The sequence below is a fragment of the Halichoerus grypus genome, chromosome 7 (assembly GCF_964656455.1).
Source record: "Halichoerus grypus chromosome 7, mHalGry1.hap1.1, whole genome shotgun sequence".
Classification (NCBI taxonomy): Eukaryota; Metazoa; Chordata; class Mammalia; order Carnivora; family Phocidae; genus Halichoerus; species Halichoerus grypus.
Window position 1 is genome coordinate 85,911,172 of NC_135718.1, and position 13,781 is coordinate 85,924,952.

At 41.4% G+C, this 13,781-nt stretch overlaps 1 protein-coding gene across 1 annotated transcript in view; it reads left to right on the forward strand.

Moving 5' to 3' along the window:
* Positions 1–6,755, forward strand: part of FBXO28 (F-box protein 28) — a 29,188-nt gene extending 22,433 nt beyond the window's left edge. The window contains exon 5 of the mRNA XM_036118905.2: positions 2,127–6,755. Coding sequence (XP_035974798.1) covers positions 2,127–2,521 — 395 coding nt within the window. The 3' untranslated portion in view covers positions 2,522–6,755. The remainder of the gene's footprint in view (positions 1–2,126) is intronic.
* The last annotated feature ends 7,026 nt before the right edge of the window (positions 6,756–13,781 follow it).

Sequence of the window (13,781 nt, forward strand, 5' to 3'; positions counted from 1 at the left end):
TTAAGGACACATTGATCACAGACCGTAACTTGTGTAACTGATCGCTGCTGTTAGGCACGTTTGCAGTATTTAAACTACACTTTGAAGAGCAATCCCCTGGCTGTATCTTTGTACATATCCGTAACTATTGACATACAATAAATGTATTAGAATTTCTGGGTAAAAAGCCACAAATATGTATGTAGGGTTTTTTTGTTTGTTTGTTTAGGGTTTTTTTTTTTGTTTGTTTGTTTTTTGATGTTTCTGACTAGTTAATATCCATTTTGCTAAAACAGAATTATAATATACCAGATAAAACCCAAAAAATTCTTCATGGAATATTCACTTAATTATTTCAGCCCCTAGAGGGTCTGGCTGCTGCTTGGAAAAGACAGGGTACGTAAGGCTGTTTTGAACCCTATCACTGCTTCTGTGGTAGCTCTTTTGCAAAAGTATATCCTATCCGAGGGGCACCTGGGTGGCTCAGTCAGTTGGGCGTCTGCATTTCAGCTTGGGTCATGGTCCCAGTGTCCTGGGATCGAGCCCCGCATCAGGTTCCTTGTTCTGCGGGGGAGCCCGCTTCTCCCTCTCCTCCCCGCTTGTACTCTCTCACTGTCTCTCCTCTCTCTCTCTCAAATAAATAAATAAAATCTTAAAAAAAAAAAAAAGTATATCCAATCTGAGAGATTTGTGCCCAGATTGGTCAAAATATCTTCAACCTTTGCAAATACCTTACATCAGGAAAACCTTTTTTAGTAAGACATTTTGTTCTGTTTGGATGAGTTAGCTCCCTGGGAGTGCTCAGTGGGGTGACCGAGTGGCTGTCTGTAATTGAATCATAAAGCCTATGGCATCTCAGCATTCATACATCAGTAATTTATTGAGCACCTATTATGTACACAGCACTGTACTGTGTCCTGTGGAGACTAAAAGTAAGTGTAATATGTGGTGTCCACCCTCAAGGATCTTACTGTGTCAAAAGGTAAGACATACCCAGGCTCAAAGTTAAATTATCATTGGCAAGAGAAATATTTTAAAGAAGGGTCCATTGAAATGCCAAATGAGTAGCAGAGACAGGACCTTAAGGAAGATAGAACCATTGTTGACTGGTCTAAGAGTTCACAAGAGGTAAGAATTGATCCAAGCCTTGATGTGTTAGTGGAAATGAGATAAAGGTAAGCAGAGAAGGAACAATGCGTCAGTCCAGGAAAATATTTATATGTATGTACAAGGAGAAAATTGTTACGACGGGTTTAGGGTAGGAATGGATCCATCTAGTCCTTTTAGAAAACCTTTAAGAGACAACATTTTTTAGGGTGCCTGGGTGGCTCAGTCGTTAAGCATCTGCCTTCGGCTCGGGTCATGGTCCCAGGGTCCTGGGATGGAGCCCCGCATCGGGCTCCCTGCTCTGCGGGAAGCCTGCTTCTCCCTCTCCCACTCCCCCTGCTTGTGTTCCCTCTCTTGCTGTGTCTCTCCCTGTCAAATAAATAAAATCTTAAAAAAAAAAAAGATGTATTTAAAAAAGGAGAGAGAACATTTTTTAAAAAGGACGTTATTGGTTTATGATAGTGATTTTTATGCCGATGTTACCTTGTAGTATTCCTAAAACAGAATGATTCCAAAGCTGTCTTTCTGCATCACCTTGGAACTTCTTCATGATCATCGTGTGTGATGTAACCCACTTTTTGATGGTATCCATGTTTGGCTAACGTGGAAGCTCTTGTATAGAGCTAAGTGTAGAGAGAATTTAAAAACATGATAGACCTGTGCTTCTAACTCGAATGTTTACATTTGCTCGTGTGAAAGAAGATAGAAAATAGTTCTATTCTAGTTTTACTGCTTGTGTTTTCTTAGTAGGTCTTAAAAATGTTCTCCAATGTTTTAGTACCAGGTGATGCCGCTAAATGTCCTTCTCCATTTCCTGGCGATCCACCCATTGGCACATGAGCCCAAGCATCGGAATTCAGACTCATTTACTGTTAAGACAGGGGTGTCTGATTAATCCATTCAACCAAGTAGATTGCCAAGAGAAAATTATCGGAAGTGATTTTAGAAGGATATTCAGTTTCAAAAGAAGTTTAATGACGTATTACCGGTAGTGAGACATTTTAAGTGATTAATGACCATTTAAAACCATTTCTCCGCAGTTCCGGGACCTTCTGCAGCCCTCACAACAATGCAGCTCTTCTCTAAGCAAAACCCTTCACGACAAGAGGTTACCAAACTCCAGCAGCAGGTTAAGACAAACGGTGCCGGTGTGACTGTTCTCAGGCGTGAAATTTCCGAGCTTCGCACCAAAGTGCAGGAACAGCAGAAGCAGCTTCAAGACCAGGACCAGAAACTGCTAGAGCAGACCCAGATCATAGGCGAGCAGAACGCGCGGTTAGCGGAGCTGGAGCGCAAACTGCGGGAAGTCATGGAGAGCGCGGTGGGAAACTCCTCAGGGGCTGGGCAGAACGAAGAGTCTCCTCGGAAACGGAAAAAGGCAGCTGAAGCCATAGACTCCCTTAGGAAATCTAAGCGTCTCCGGAATAGAAAGTAAAGGGGGGGAGGGTCCTGGCTCCAGAGGAAGACGTGGCTTTAGCAGCTGAAGCAGTTACGCACCTCAGGACGCCCCGGAGGCTTCTGGTCTTTCAGAAAGAACACAACTTCAGCTTGAACTCTTCACAGTTGGGACAGTCTTCTCCCGCTTCTCCTGGTTGAACTGATGCACAGAACCTTTTTACTTTGCAATAGATTTGTACTAACCAGACCCTGTCCTATCATGTTTTGAGGAGTTAACTTTTTTTCTGTGCAGATAATGTTTAAAGTAAGTTTATTTGTTCTTGCATATATGCACATTACAGAAGGATCTGAAACAAACCAGTCTGGACAGACTAGGAGTTAAGTTGAATACAGAAAATGTCCTGTTTCACTTGAAAGAAAAGACCTACTTTTTAAATGGACAGTATCTTGTTTTAAAAAAAAAAAAAAAGAAAAAGTTGACTTTCTGTTATAAGTGACCTTTGTCTGGAATGTCTGAAAAGTAGTAAATGCTTTTTGGTATCGAAGTAATGGGTAACTAAAACGGACTTCCATAGTGTTGACTGTAGGAGGGGCCTCTACAGTATTGACTATATATTTTTATAAACTACTGGCAAGGGACTTACCCAGTTGTTCTACACATGTTTTCAGTTCTCTTCTGGGGCCACGCCCTGCATTTGCATGGATGCATGCACGCATCGCCTAGTCAGCTCACGTAAAAAGCTCTTGCACTGGTATTGACCTTGAACCTCTCTACTTCTCCACTTTCTAGAGCAGCGTTAGTTTATTTGAGCGCCTAACATCTTCCACCACCACAACAGCTTGCCTCCAGGGAGGGATTAGTCCTTTTGTCCTCCGGTTTTAGGGGAGCGAGGGAGCATTAAAGCTCATCGCTTTCCCTGTTCTCTGTAGGGTTCAGGTACAGTAGCCAAGGCAGAACCCCGAACTCCAAGGCTCTGTCAGTGTCGGACCTCTGGGGACTGGTAGTGGCCCTTACTCACCACCGTGTGTGTTCATGGATCAGTGTGATCACCACGGGTGTGAGCAGGGGACTCAGCTTATGGGATGCAGTTTTGCCATTGAAAGAAAGCTCATTGAAGAAAATCCTACTATGAAAAAGCATTTTGATCATTTCATTTCTGGGGGATGACCTGAGGGAAGCTTTTAAATATTAATTTCAAGCTTTCCTTATCCTACAACTTTAAACAAAAGCTTTAATTTCGTTTGCACTCCTGTTTTGAGCGTGTAACTGGAAAAGCATGTCTTGCACTGTTCACACTTCTAAGCGGTCACTTTAACAACCTCCAGATTGTGTGCAGTGGTTTCTTTCCCCACTTGTATATTTTTGAGACCTTCAACTATTACTGTCCTCGTTTTATGTTAATGTACTAAATTATGTAGTTATTATTTGACTGATAAGTTCTTTTATCAACTGTCAACAACTGTTGCCTTGGGCTTCAGTTCTTTAAAATAGGTTTAGGTGTAATATAGAAAATTATCCCCGTCCAGGTGGGAGTTTGACACCTGCATAAAACCTAAGGTTTTGGTAAGTACCTTAGTTGAATAAAAGCACAAGGTTACCGCCCTTTTTACCCGTCCACCATGACACGGTTATCCATCCTTTAACCTCACCAAACAAAACTTTTTCTTACCCATTTTTAAGATTGTCCTTCCATAATACTGTCCTTAGATTTTGATCAATTCTCTGTCTGACTTGGAAACTCCATTTACAATGTAGTATGTTTTCAATGAAAAAAAAAAACAAAAAAAAAACCACCATATAACATCCAAGTGTTTCATGGTTTGTTGGGAAGGTAATTTTAAAATAAACAATTTCCAAAAAACATTTGTCAGCCAAGGTCATCCATAAAAGTCCCCGTCTGGAACTTGTTTTCTTGGCAGGTGTCATTTTTGTAATCCTAGGATTTAGCCATATTGTCCTAACTCTGGAGCAGGCCTACTGGAATACTCATGGCCGTGAATAGTCTGCCTTCCCGGTAATGGGAAGACTCTATTTAGAGTAACCAGGTAACATGTTTACAGGTTTACAAAGTAGGATCCTTACGCATCAAAGGGATACAACCTCAGATGATGAGCAGTTGTTCATGAATTATTTAAAGTTCCTGGGTTTCTTTTTAAACTACACCTAGACACCCTAAATGTATGTAGAATCTTCCATTAGTTAGCATGAGTATTTGGCTTTCGTAGGAAGCATCCACACTATCAGAAGGTAGATTTTCTGTTTCAAAATCCACACTTCTACAGGATTCGCTCGTAACTGTCCAGAAGGCCCATGAGTTGCACTTGTTAATGCACGAATGTTCCGTAAGAGTAGGAGAAGAAAGCACTACAGTTCAGTCGTCTGTTTAAGTCTTAAATCTGACCTAAGACATCTTGCTAAAAAACACGTTAGGCTATGGCCTTGACCGATTTGATAGCTGTTACACTTGCTTTGGGATAGCATAGTGGCATTTAGGGTTCGACAGATGACAAATTATTTGCATCTGCTAAAACCGACATGCCATGGGAAGGTTGCAGACTAGCCTCCCAAACGGGAACCATCTTGCCCGGGGTTAGACACCAGCGGCTTCAGCGTCATGTTGTCCTGGAATGAGATGCCATGAGTTCCTCGGGTCCTCTTCCCTTGGCTGTTTCTCAGAGGAGGCTTCTCTGTGTTAGCGGGTCACTCCCACTTGTGACTCGATTATGGCGCAGCGCCCGCGACACAGACCTGAGGGGAAGAGGCGTCAGGAACGAGGGGGACTTGCCCCCACCTCACCCACCCAGGGCCCCCTGCGTCTCTCCCACATGGACTCGGCTTGGTTTTCACGTAATCGAAATACGGATTCTTTCAGGACGTGAGGTTACAGAACCTGCTGCTTTTCAAGCTCCTTTGTCGCGGTGCAGAGCCTGGAAGTGACGAGGCAGACGCAGACGGAGCGTAATGCATCGGACTGTTTTAAAAACTGTCGGGCTGCCATCTGGTCTAAAGCCACCGGTTTTAGAAGCAGCTTTGTTTTTGTTTTTGTTTTTTGGTAAGACGTGTTTTTTGGAATACTGAACTTTACAGGGGCTTGCCTTAATCTCTATTTAGTAGTTTCAAGGTGTATGCGCTATTATTCTACTTGTTAAAATGTTGAAATAATCTATGTAGCCCCGAAGGTGGGTAAAACAGTATGAGTCATGCCTAAATAAATAAGCTAAAGGTGTCGCTATAGCTGGATTTTTTTTTTTTTTTTAGAAAAGATGGACATATGAACAGAGGCTATGTGTAAGAAGCAAAAACCATGGCACCTTGAGATTGCACTATTTTATGCATTGTTTTCTATGCCATTTCATAGCCTGCACTTTAATCTCCAAAGAAACAATGTATGATGTCCCAGTTCCTGATCAATAGGAAACTGTTTCCTAAGACAGGGCACTTAATTCTGTTTTACTGAGTTTCTTGGAGGTGGATCCCTTTCCTGAGTTCTCTATTTCCTTAGCCATAATATTTTCTAGGATCTAGGAACTCCTGATCTTGTATGTTTCCAACAGTATAGAATTTTAATTTAATGTAACGTAAAATCTCATCCTTGGTGATCAGCACATTCTTACATGCCGCCCTAGCAGTGAGTACCCATCTGTTAACAGAGCCCTCTCGAAATATCACGTAAGTACGATCTGAAGCCAGGAATAGAGGCATTCTTGAAAGTAAACGTCCCATACGATGCAGGCTCTCGGAACCGGCTATTTCTAATAGAGAACACATAAGGTCCGATCTGATAATGCCGTCCAGTTTCTTGAGACTTGAGTCCCTTTAACTAGTCCACGAAAGGTTACGAAGTTAAAACTCCTCGGAAATAACAAGCTTCTGTAGCCCGCTGAGGTCAATTCTTTTCAAAAAATACTAAAGCAATCAAAAATGAAACTAGCACTCGGTTGACTGCTGCCCACCATTTTCTTTTTAGCAGCAGTACTTTGTGTTCGTGGTAAGTATAGGCTTAAGTAATGTTGGCCTTTTCCAGCTTTTGAAGAATCTTTGTTAAATTCCTAAAATTCAAAAGTTAAATCCAGATTTAACTTGTGTCTGAAGAGAACCATGGGATTTAGAAGCATATTGGAAATCTATGAGGTCCATTGCCAAAGTATACTGGTCCATATTCAAAGCTATACCAAAAGTTTAGAAGTGTTTTTAAAATTCCTTTATGTGGTACCATGTCTGTTTACTTATGCTCATGAGCACCAATAAATTACTAGTTTGCCTTCTGGAATTTTAATTGTTATAACCTAATTCAATTGGAAGTGAAAAGCACCTCCCGCTCACACAACAGGGTACGTGAATAAATGTGTTGGAACCAGTGCTACTTGTTTTCTTTGTATTTCCTGCACAAAAGATGGCGGAGCTCCGCTTCTAACAAACGCTGTGTTGCTAGCTACCGCCACTGGAAGCCTCGTGCTGTGTGTGTTTTCCATCTGTTCTTCCAGTCTTCCCAGCCGCCTGGTGAAGCACGTGCGCCCTATCTAGGGAACTTGAACACTAGTTGAGCAGCATATCTACAGTATGAGACACCAAGTGCCCAAGTGGGGTTTGAACACAGACCTTCCTGCCTCCAAAGCTCACGTGCTTCCCACTATGCTGTACTACATTCGGAACCAGCTGGGAGCTTTGAGACTCTAGATTACATTAATTCTAAGTTCAATAATAAATATACATACAGATGAACATTCCATACATCTACTAGGAGCAGTCAGTGACAAAATTGCTAACGTTGAGTAACATACAGAACTTAATAGCACAAAAAGGCAGCGCTTGGAGAAAGCAACTTTTGTCCTGAAGTTTTTTGGCAATGGATTCACCCTAAGCGTGCAGGTAAAACATTTTTAAGGCTTCTAGGACCTGTAATCCTATATGAGGCAGTCCTAACAGTAGACAGGGTCCAAGGCCACTAATACAAGTCCAGAGTTGCCTTCCTATAATATATGTTGCCAATCAATTCAAGAGTGATCACCATTGGTTCTTTTGCCCTGTCAGGACGAATACCAGTTCACTTTTCAAAATTCCCTCCAGCTCTAAAATAAATGTTCCGAATTTCAATGAAATGAAAACATACAAATCAATCTCACAAATTGGACTTCATGAAAATTTAAAAGTTCTGTGCATCGGAAGACACTATCAGAGTTAAAAGACAACCCGCAAAATGGGAGTAATTATTTGCAAATCATGTATCTGATAAGTGGTTAATATCCACAACGTTTAGAGAACTCCTAAATCTCAGCCGTGAAAAACAAAGACCCCGATTTAAAACTGTGTGAGGACTAAGACATTTCTCCAAATCAAATGGCCAAAAAAAGATGCTTATCACCACCCATCAGGGAAATGCAAATCAAAGCTACAATGAGATACCACCTCCCGTCCACTATGATGGCTACTATATTTAAAAAACAAAACAAAAAACTAGAAAGTAACAGTATCGGTGAGGATGTAGAGATACTGGAACTATCCTGCTCTGTTGGCGGGCAGGTAAAATGGTACAACTACTGTGTAAAACAGTGTGGTGAGTCCTCAAAAAATTAAAAATCGGAGCTTCTGGATGTGGGGAGCGTCACGTGCCTGGAGAGGACACGAAGTTCCAAGCCCCTCTCCCCTACCTCACCCTGTGCATCAATTCCATCTGGCTGTTGATTCCGATCCTTCATCATATCCTTTAACACCACTAAAAAATCATAGAATTACTACATGATCCTGCAGTTCCAATTCTGGGTATATAAAAGAATTAGAAAGCAGGGTCTTGAAGAGATATGTGTACACCATGTTCACAGAAGCTATTCACAATAGCTAAAATGTAGAAACAACCCAAGCGTCCACTGACAGATGAGTGCAGAAGCAAAACTTGGGGTGTGCGTACCATGGAAGATACTCAGCCTTCAAAAGAAAGGAGACTGACACCTGCTACAACATGGATGAACCTTGAGGGCGTCCTACTCAGTGAAATAAGCCAGTCACATAAAGACAAGTACTGAGATTCCACTTATATAACATACTTGGATCAGTCACAATCACAGGCACGGAAAGTAAAATGATGGTTGCCAGGGACTGGGGAGAGGGGTGACGGGCAGAGTTTCAGTTTTGCAAGAAGGAAACGGTCCAGAAAGTGGCTGGTGGTGATGTTTGACAGCTACAGATTTCCCTCTAAGTACTGATTTGCTGTGTCCCACCACTTTTCGTGTACTGTGTCTTCATTCCCATTCATCTCAAAGTATTTTCTGATTTTCCTTTTGACTTTGTCTTTGACTCATTGGTTATTTAGGACTGTGTTGGTTAATTCCCCTATATATGTGAGTTTCCCACGTTTCTTTCCATTTTTTACTTCATTTCTCATTCCACTGTAGTCAGGAAACATACCTTGTGTCATTGCAATCCTTTTCACTTTTCAAAGCTTGGTTTCTGACCTAGAATGGGGGCTATCTGAGAGGGTGTTCAGAGAAGAATAGGTCTTCTGCTGCTTTTATGTAGAGTGTTCTATACATAGTTTTTAGGTCTAGGGGGTTCACAGTGTTTCTAAGTCTTCTATTCCCATGTGGATCACATCTAGTTGTTCTCTTGTTCTCTCCATTATTGGGAGTGGGGTATTCAAGTCTCCAGCTATGACGGTGGAATTGTCTACTTGTCCCCGCAGTTCAGTTTTGCTATCATTATAAAACGACCTCTGGGGCGCCTGGGTGGCTCAGTCGTTAAGCGTCTGCCTTCGGCTCAGGTCATGATCCCAGGGTCCTGGGATCGAGCCCCGCATTGGGCTCCCTGCTCCGTGGGAAGCCTGCTTCTCCCTCTCCCACTCCCCCTGCTTGTGTTCCCTCTCTCGCTCTCTCTCTGTCAAATAAATAAATAAAATCTTTAAAAAAAAAAAAAAAAGACCTCCATTAACGCTATGTTTAAAGCCTATTGTGTCTGATACTTGCAAAACCACTCCAGCTTTCTTATCGTTGCTGTTTGCATGACATATCTTGTCCCATTATTTTATTTTCAAGTTATCTGCATCTCCGAATCTGAAGGGTCTCTCCTGTAGTCACTATATACAGACAATCCCCAACTTTACAATGGTTCATCTAACAATTTTTTGACGTTACAATGGTGCAAAAGTGATATGCATTCAGTAGAAACCATACTTTGAATTTTTATTTTCTCCTGTGTGAGACAACACTGTCTTGCGATGCTGGGCAAGTCACAGCCTCCTGTCAGCCATGTGATCACGGGGGTAAACAACTGATACCCTTCCAACCATTCTGTTTTTCACTTTCAGTACAGTATAATCAATAAACTATGTGACATATTCAACACTTTATTATAAAATAGGCCTTGTGTTAGGTAGTTCTGCCCAACTATAGTGTTCTGAATGCATTTAAAGGACGCACGGGGGACGCCTGGGTGGCTCAGTCGGTTAAGCGTCTGCCTTCGGCTCAGGTCATGGTCCCAGGGTCCTGGGATCGAGCCCCGCAGCCTGCTTCTCCCTCTGCCTGCTGCTTCCCCTGTTATGCTTTCTCTCTCTCTCTGACAAATAAATAAATTTGAAAGGACTCACGGCAAAGCTATGATGGTCTGTAGGTTAGGTGTGTTAAATGTAATTTTTTAAGATTATTTTTTTAAGTAATCTCTACACACAATGTGGGGCCCGAACCTATACCCTGAAATCAAGAGTTGCACACTCTGCCAACTGAGCCAGCCAGGTGCCCCTAAATATATTTTGACTTATGGTTCATATTTTAAACTTACCAGGGTTTATCAGGACATAACCCCGTCGGAAGTCAAGGAAGATCTGTATTTGGAGCTTATATTTTTATCTAGCCTGTCAATCTCTGCCTTTTGACTGGATTCCTTAATCCATTCACATTTAATGTTATTGTCGATATAGCTGGATTTATCTTTGCTATTTTACTTTTTGTTTCTTATATGTCTCATGTCTTTTCCCTCTCTATTCCTCCTTACTGATTTCTTTTGTATTTAGTGAATATTTTCTTGTGTAAAATTTTAATTCCTTTAATGACTTTTTTCACTACATGTTTTTGTTATGTTCATAGTGCTTGCTCTAGGGGTTTACTATATACATCTTAACTTATCAGGATAGTTCAAGATTATTCTAACCTAATTTCAGTGACATATAGAAATGTTACTCCTATAAATGTTACTTCCGTTTCCTTTCCCCCCACTTTGTGCTATTATCATTAACCATATTACATCTGTGTATGGCACAAGTCCCAGATACACTGTTATAATTGTTACTTTATATAATCTTGTGCTTCAGAAAGAAACTGAGAGGAGAGGGACTATATATGGAGTTTGTTATACTCACCTTATTTACCATTTTCATTTCTCTTCATTTGTTCCTGTGGATTTGAGTTACCATCTGGTGTCATTTCCTTGATCCAAGGCAGCTTTGCTCCTATCACCTGGGCTGTTATTGTTATTTATATTTGTATACACTATCAGGCCAGCAATACAATTATATACATACTGCTTTCTACAATTGCTTTTTAAATCAGTTAAGAAAGTAAAGGAAATAGGTGTTTATGCTAGCTTTTATAAGTACTTACCTTTATTGGTGCTCTTTACCTTTTCACGTGGACCCGAGTTATCTTCTGCGGTCACTTGCTCTCAGCATGAAGAACCTCCTCTAGTAATTCTTATCAAATGGCTCTTTGAGCAACACATTCTCTTGGTTTATGTTTATTTGGAAATGTTACCTTCATATTTGAAAGATAGTTTTGCACGGGGCGCCTGGGTGGCTCAGATGGTTAAGCGTCTGCCTTCAGCTCAGGTCGTGATCTCCAGGTCCTGGGATTGAGCCTCATGTTGGGCTCCCAGCTCAGCGGAGAGTCTGCTTCTCCCTCTGCCTCTCTCCCTGCTTGTGCTCTCTCTGTCTCTCTCTCAAATGAATAAATAAAATCTTAAAAAAAAAAAGATAGTTTTGCTGGATATAAGATTCTTAGTTGCCAGGGTGCTTTCCCCCCAGCACTTTGTCTATGCCATTCCACTGCCTTCTGATCTCCCCTGCTTCTGAGGAGGAGTCAGCTGTTGATGCTGTGGGGTCTCCTTGTATGCAATGAGTCATTTTTCTCTTGCTCTTTCAAGATTTTCTCCTTGTGTTTCAGCATTTTACAATGATGTGTCTGGGCGTTGATCTCTTGGTTTGTCCATTGAGTCCATAAGCTTGGAGTTCATTGAGCTTCTTGGATGTATAGAATAATGTTTTTCAGCAAAGGTGGGTTGTTCTCAACTATTTTTTTCTTTGAAAAATTTGCCTACATTCCCATTACATGTATACGGGGGATGAACTTAATGGGTGTCTCACACTTCTCTGAAGTCTCTGTCGTTCCTGTGTGTATGTGTGTGGTAAAATATACGTAAGATAGTTTACCATTTTAACCATCTTGAAGTGTACAATTAAGTGGCATTAAGTATATTCACAATGTGGTACAACCATCACCGCTATCCAGTTCCAGAACTTTTTCATCATCCCAAACAGAAACTCTGTACCCATCAAACAATAGCTCCCCATTCCCCACTTCCTCCAGCCTCTGCTAATGTCTGTTATTTTTTATTTGTCTATGTCTGGCCAACTTTTATACTTTAACCCTAGCAGCTTCCTTTTTATCAGGCTTTCATGGGTGAGGGGCAATTCTTTGGCTTAAAAATATAAGTTGAAGAAAATTACTGCCTGGGGAGAAAGAAAAAATATAAGCCAGGTGGGGATGGGAATAGTGGTAAATTTCATTTGAAAGGATTTTTTTTTTTTAATACAGAGAGAGAGAACACGTGTCATGAGTAGGGAGAAGGAGAGAGAATCCCAAGCAGGCTCCACACTCCGCATAGAGCCTGAAGCAGGGCTTGATCTCACGACCCTGAGATCATGACCCTCGCTGAAATCAAGAGTCAGACGCCTAACTTACTTAGCCACCCAGGTGCTCCCATTTGAAAGGATTTTTTGAGTAGCTCTGTGATCAGAATTGTCCAAATTAGAAGTTGACATTCAGAACCTGATAGGAAAAAGAAGACATACAGAATGGCCAATAGACACATGAAAAGATGCTCAATATCACTAACCATCAAAGAAATGCAAGTCAAACCCACAATGAAATATCACCTTACACCTGTCATAATGGTGATTATTACAAAGCTGTATTGTTTTACTCTGATAACTTTTGCAAAAGTGTTCCTGCAAAATGCTTCATGTTCAAAGAGATTCATGGAAAGGACTTTAAAAGTACAAGTTTTCTGATAACTTTAAAATCATAAAACGTTTAAACTGGGTACAAATTTCCAGAACTAATAGAAAAACTGGATTCCAGCAGAACAAGTACAAAGTATATGGGACTGAATGAACTCACGAGGATGAATATGATTTTTTATGACTTTTTGTTTGAAATACTGCTGGTTCCTTAATGTTTTGTTTTTCCAGACCTAAGGAAATGCCTTCTCTTAAACTATCTATGACTTACAGCAATTTGGTACAGTATAGCTTTGTAAACAAAGATGAAATATTTACCTTTTCTCCGGACCTATTCCTTCCAGAATTCAGAAACTCTTGAGTATTCTTTTCATGCCAATATGGGTAGTTACTTGCATAAGTTCAATAAGAATCTGTTTTCTTTGTAACAGGACACAACTGGAAACCCTGGCCATATTGCCAAGGGTTTAATTGGAATGTCATATTTGAGAGAGACCTGCATAGACTCAGATGTGACCACACAGCCTTCAGGAACTGCTTGGATAAATTGGTCTGGAATCTTCCTCACGGGTTCTTGGAAGCCTTACCAGGTAAGTAAGGAAGGTCACTTCCTGGTCGGTCCAGGAACCTCAGCTTATTTGGGGGGATCTCAAGAAGGGAGGAATTCACCCCAACTGTAAGTATCGCAGGTAACATCTGATGACAATCCTTGGCTTGGCTTCCTGGCTTTAGAGGCTTTTAAAGTTCAATCTGAAATTCCTAATGAAAAGTTTCAGGGATGCCTGGGTGGCACAGTCGTTAAGCATCTGCCTTCGGCTCAGGTCATGATCCCGGCGTCCTGGGATCAAGCCCCGCATTGGGCTCCCTGCTCAGTGGGAAGCCTGCTTCTCCCTCTCCCACTCCCCCTGCTTGTGTTCCCTCTCTCACTGTGTCTCTCTCTGTCAAATAAATAAAATCTTAAAAACAAAAAACAAACAAAAAAATATTTTATTTATTCATCTGACAGAGAGAGAGCATAGGCGGGGGGCAGCAGAGGGAGAGGGAGAAGCAGGCTCCCCGCTGAGCAGGGAGCCCGAT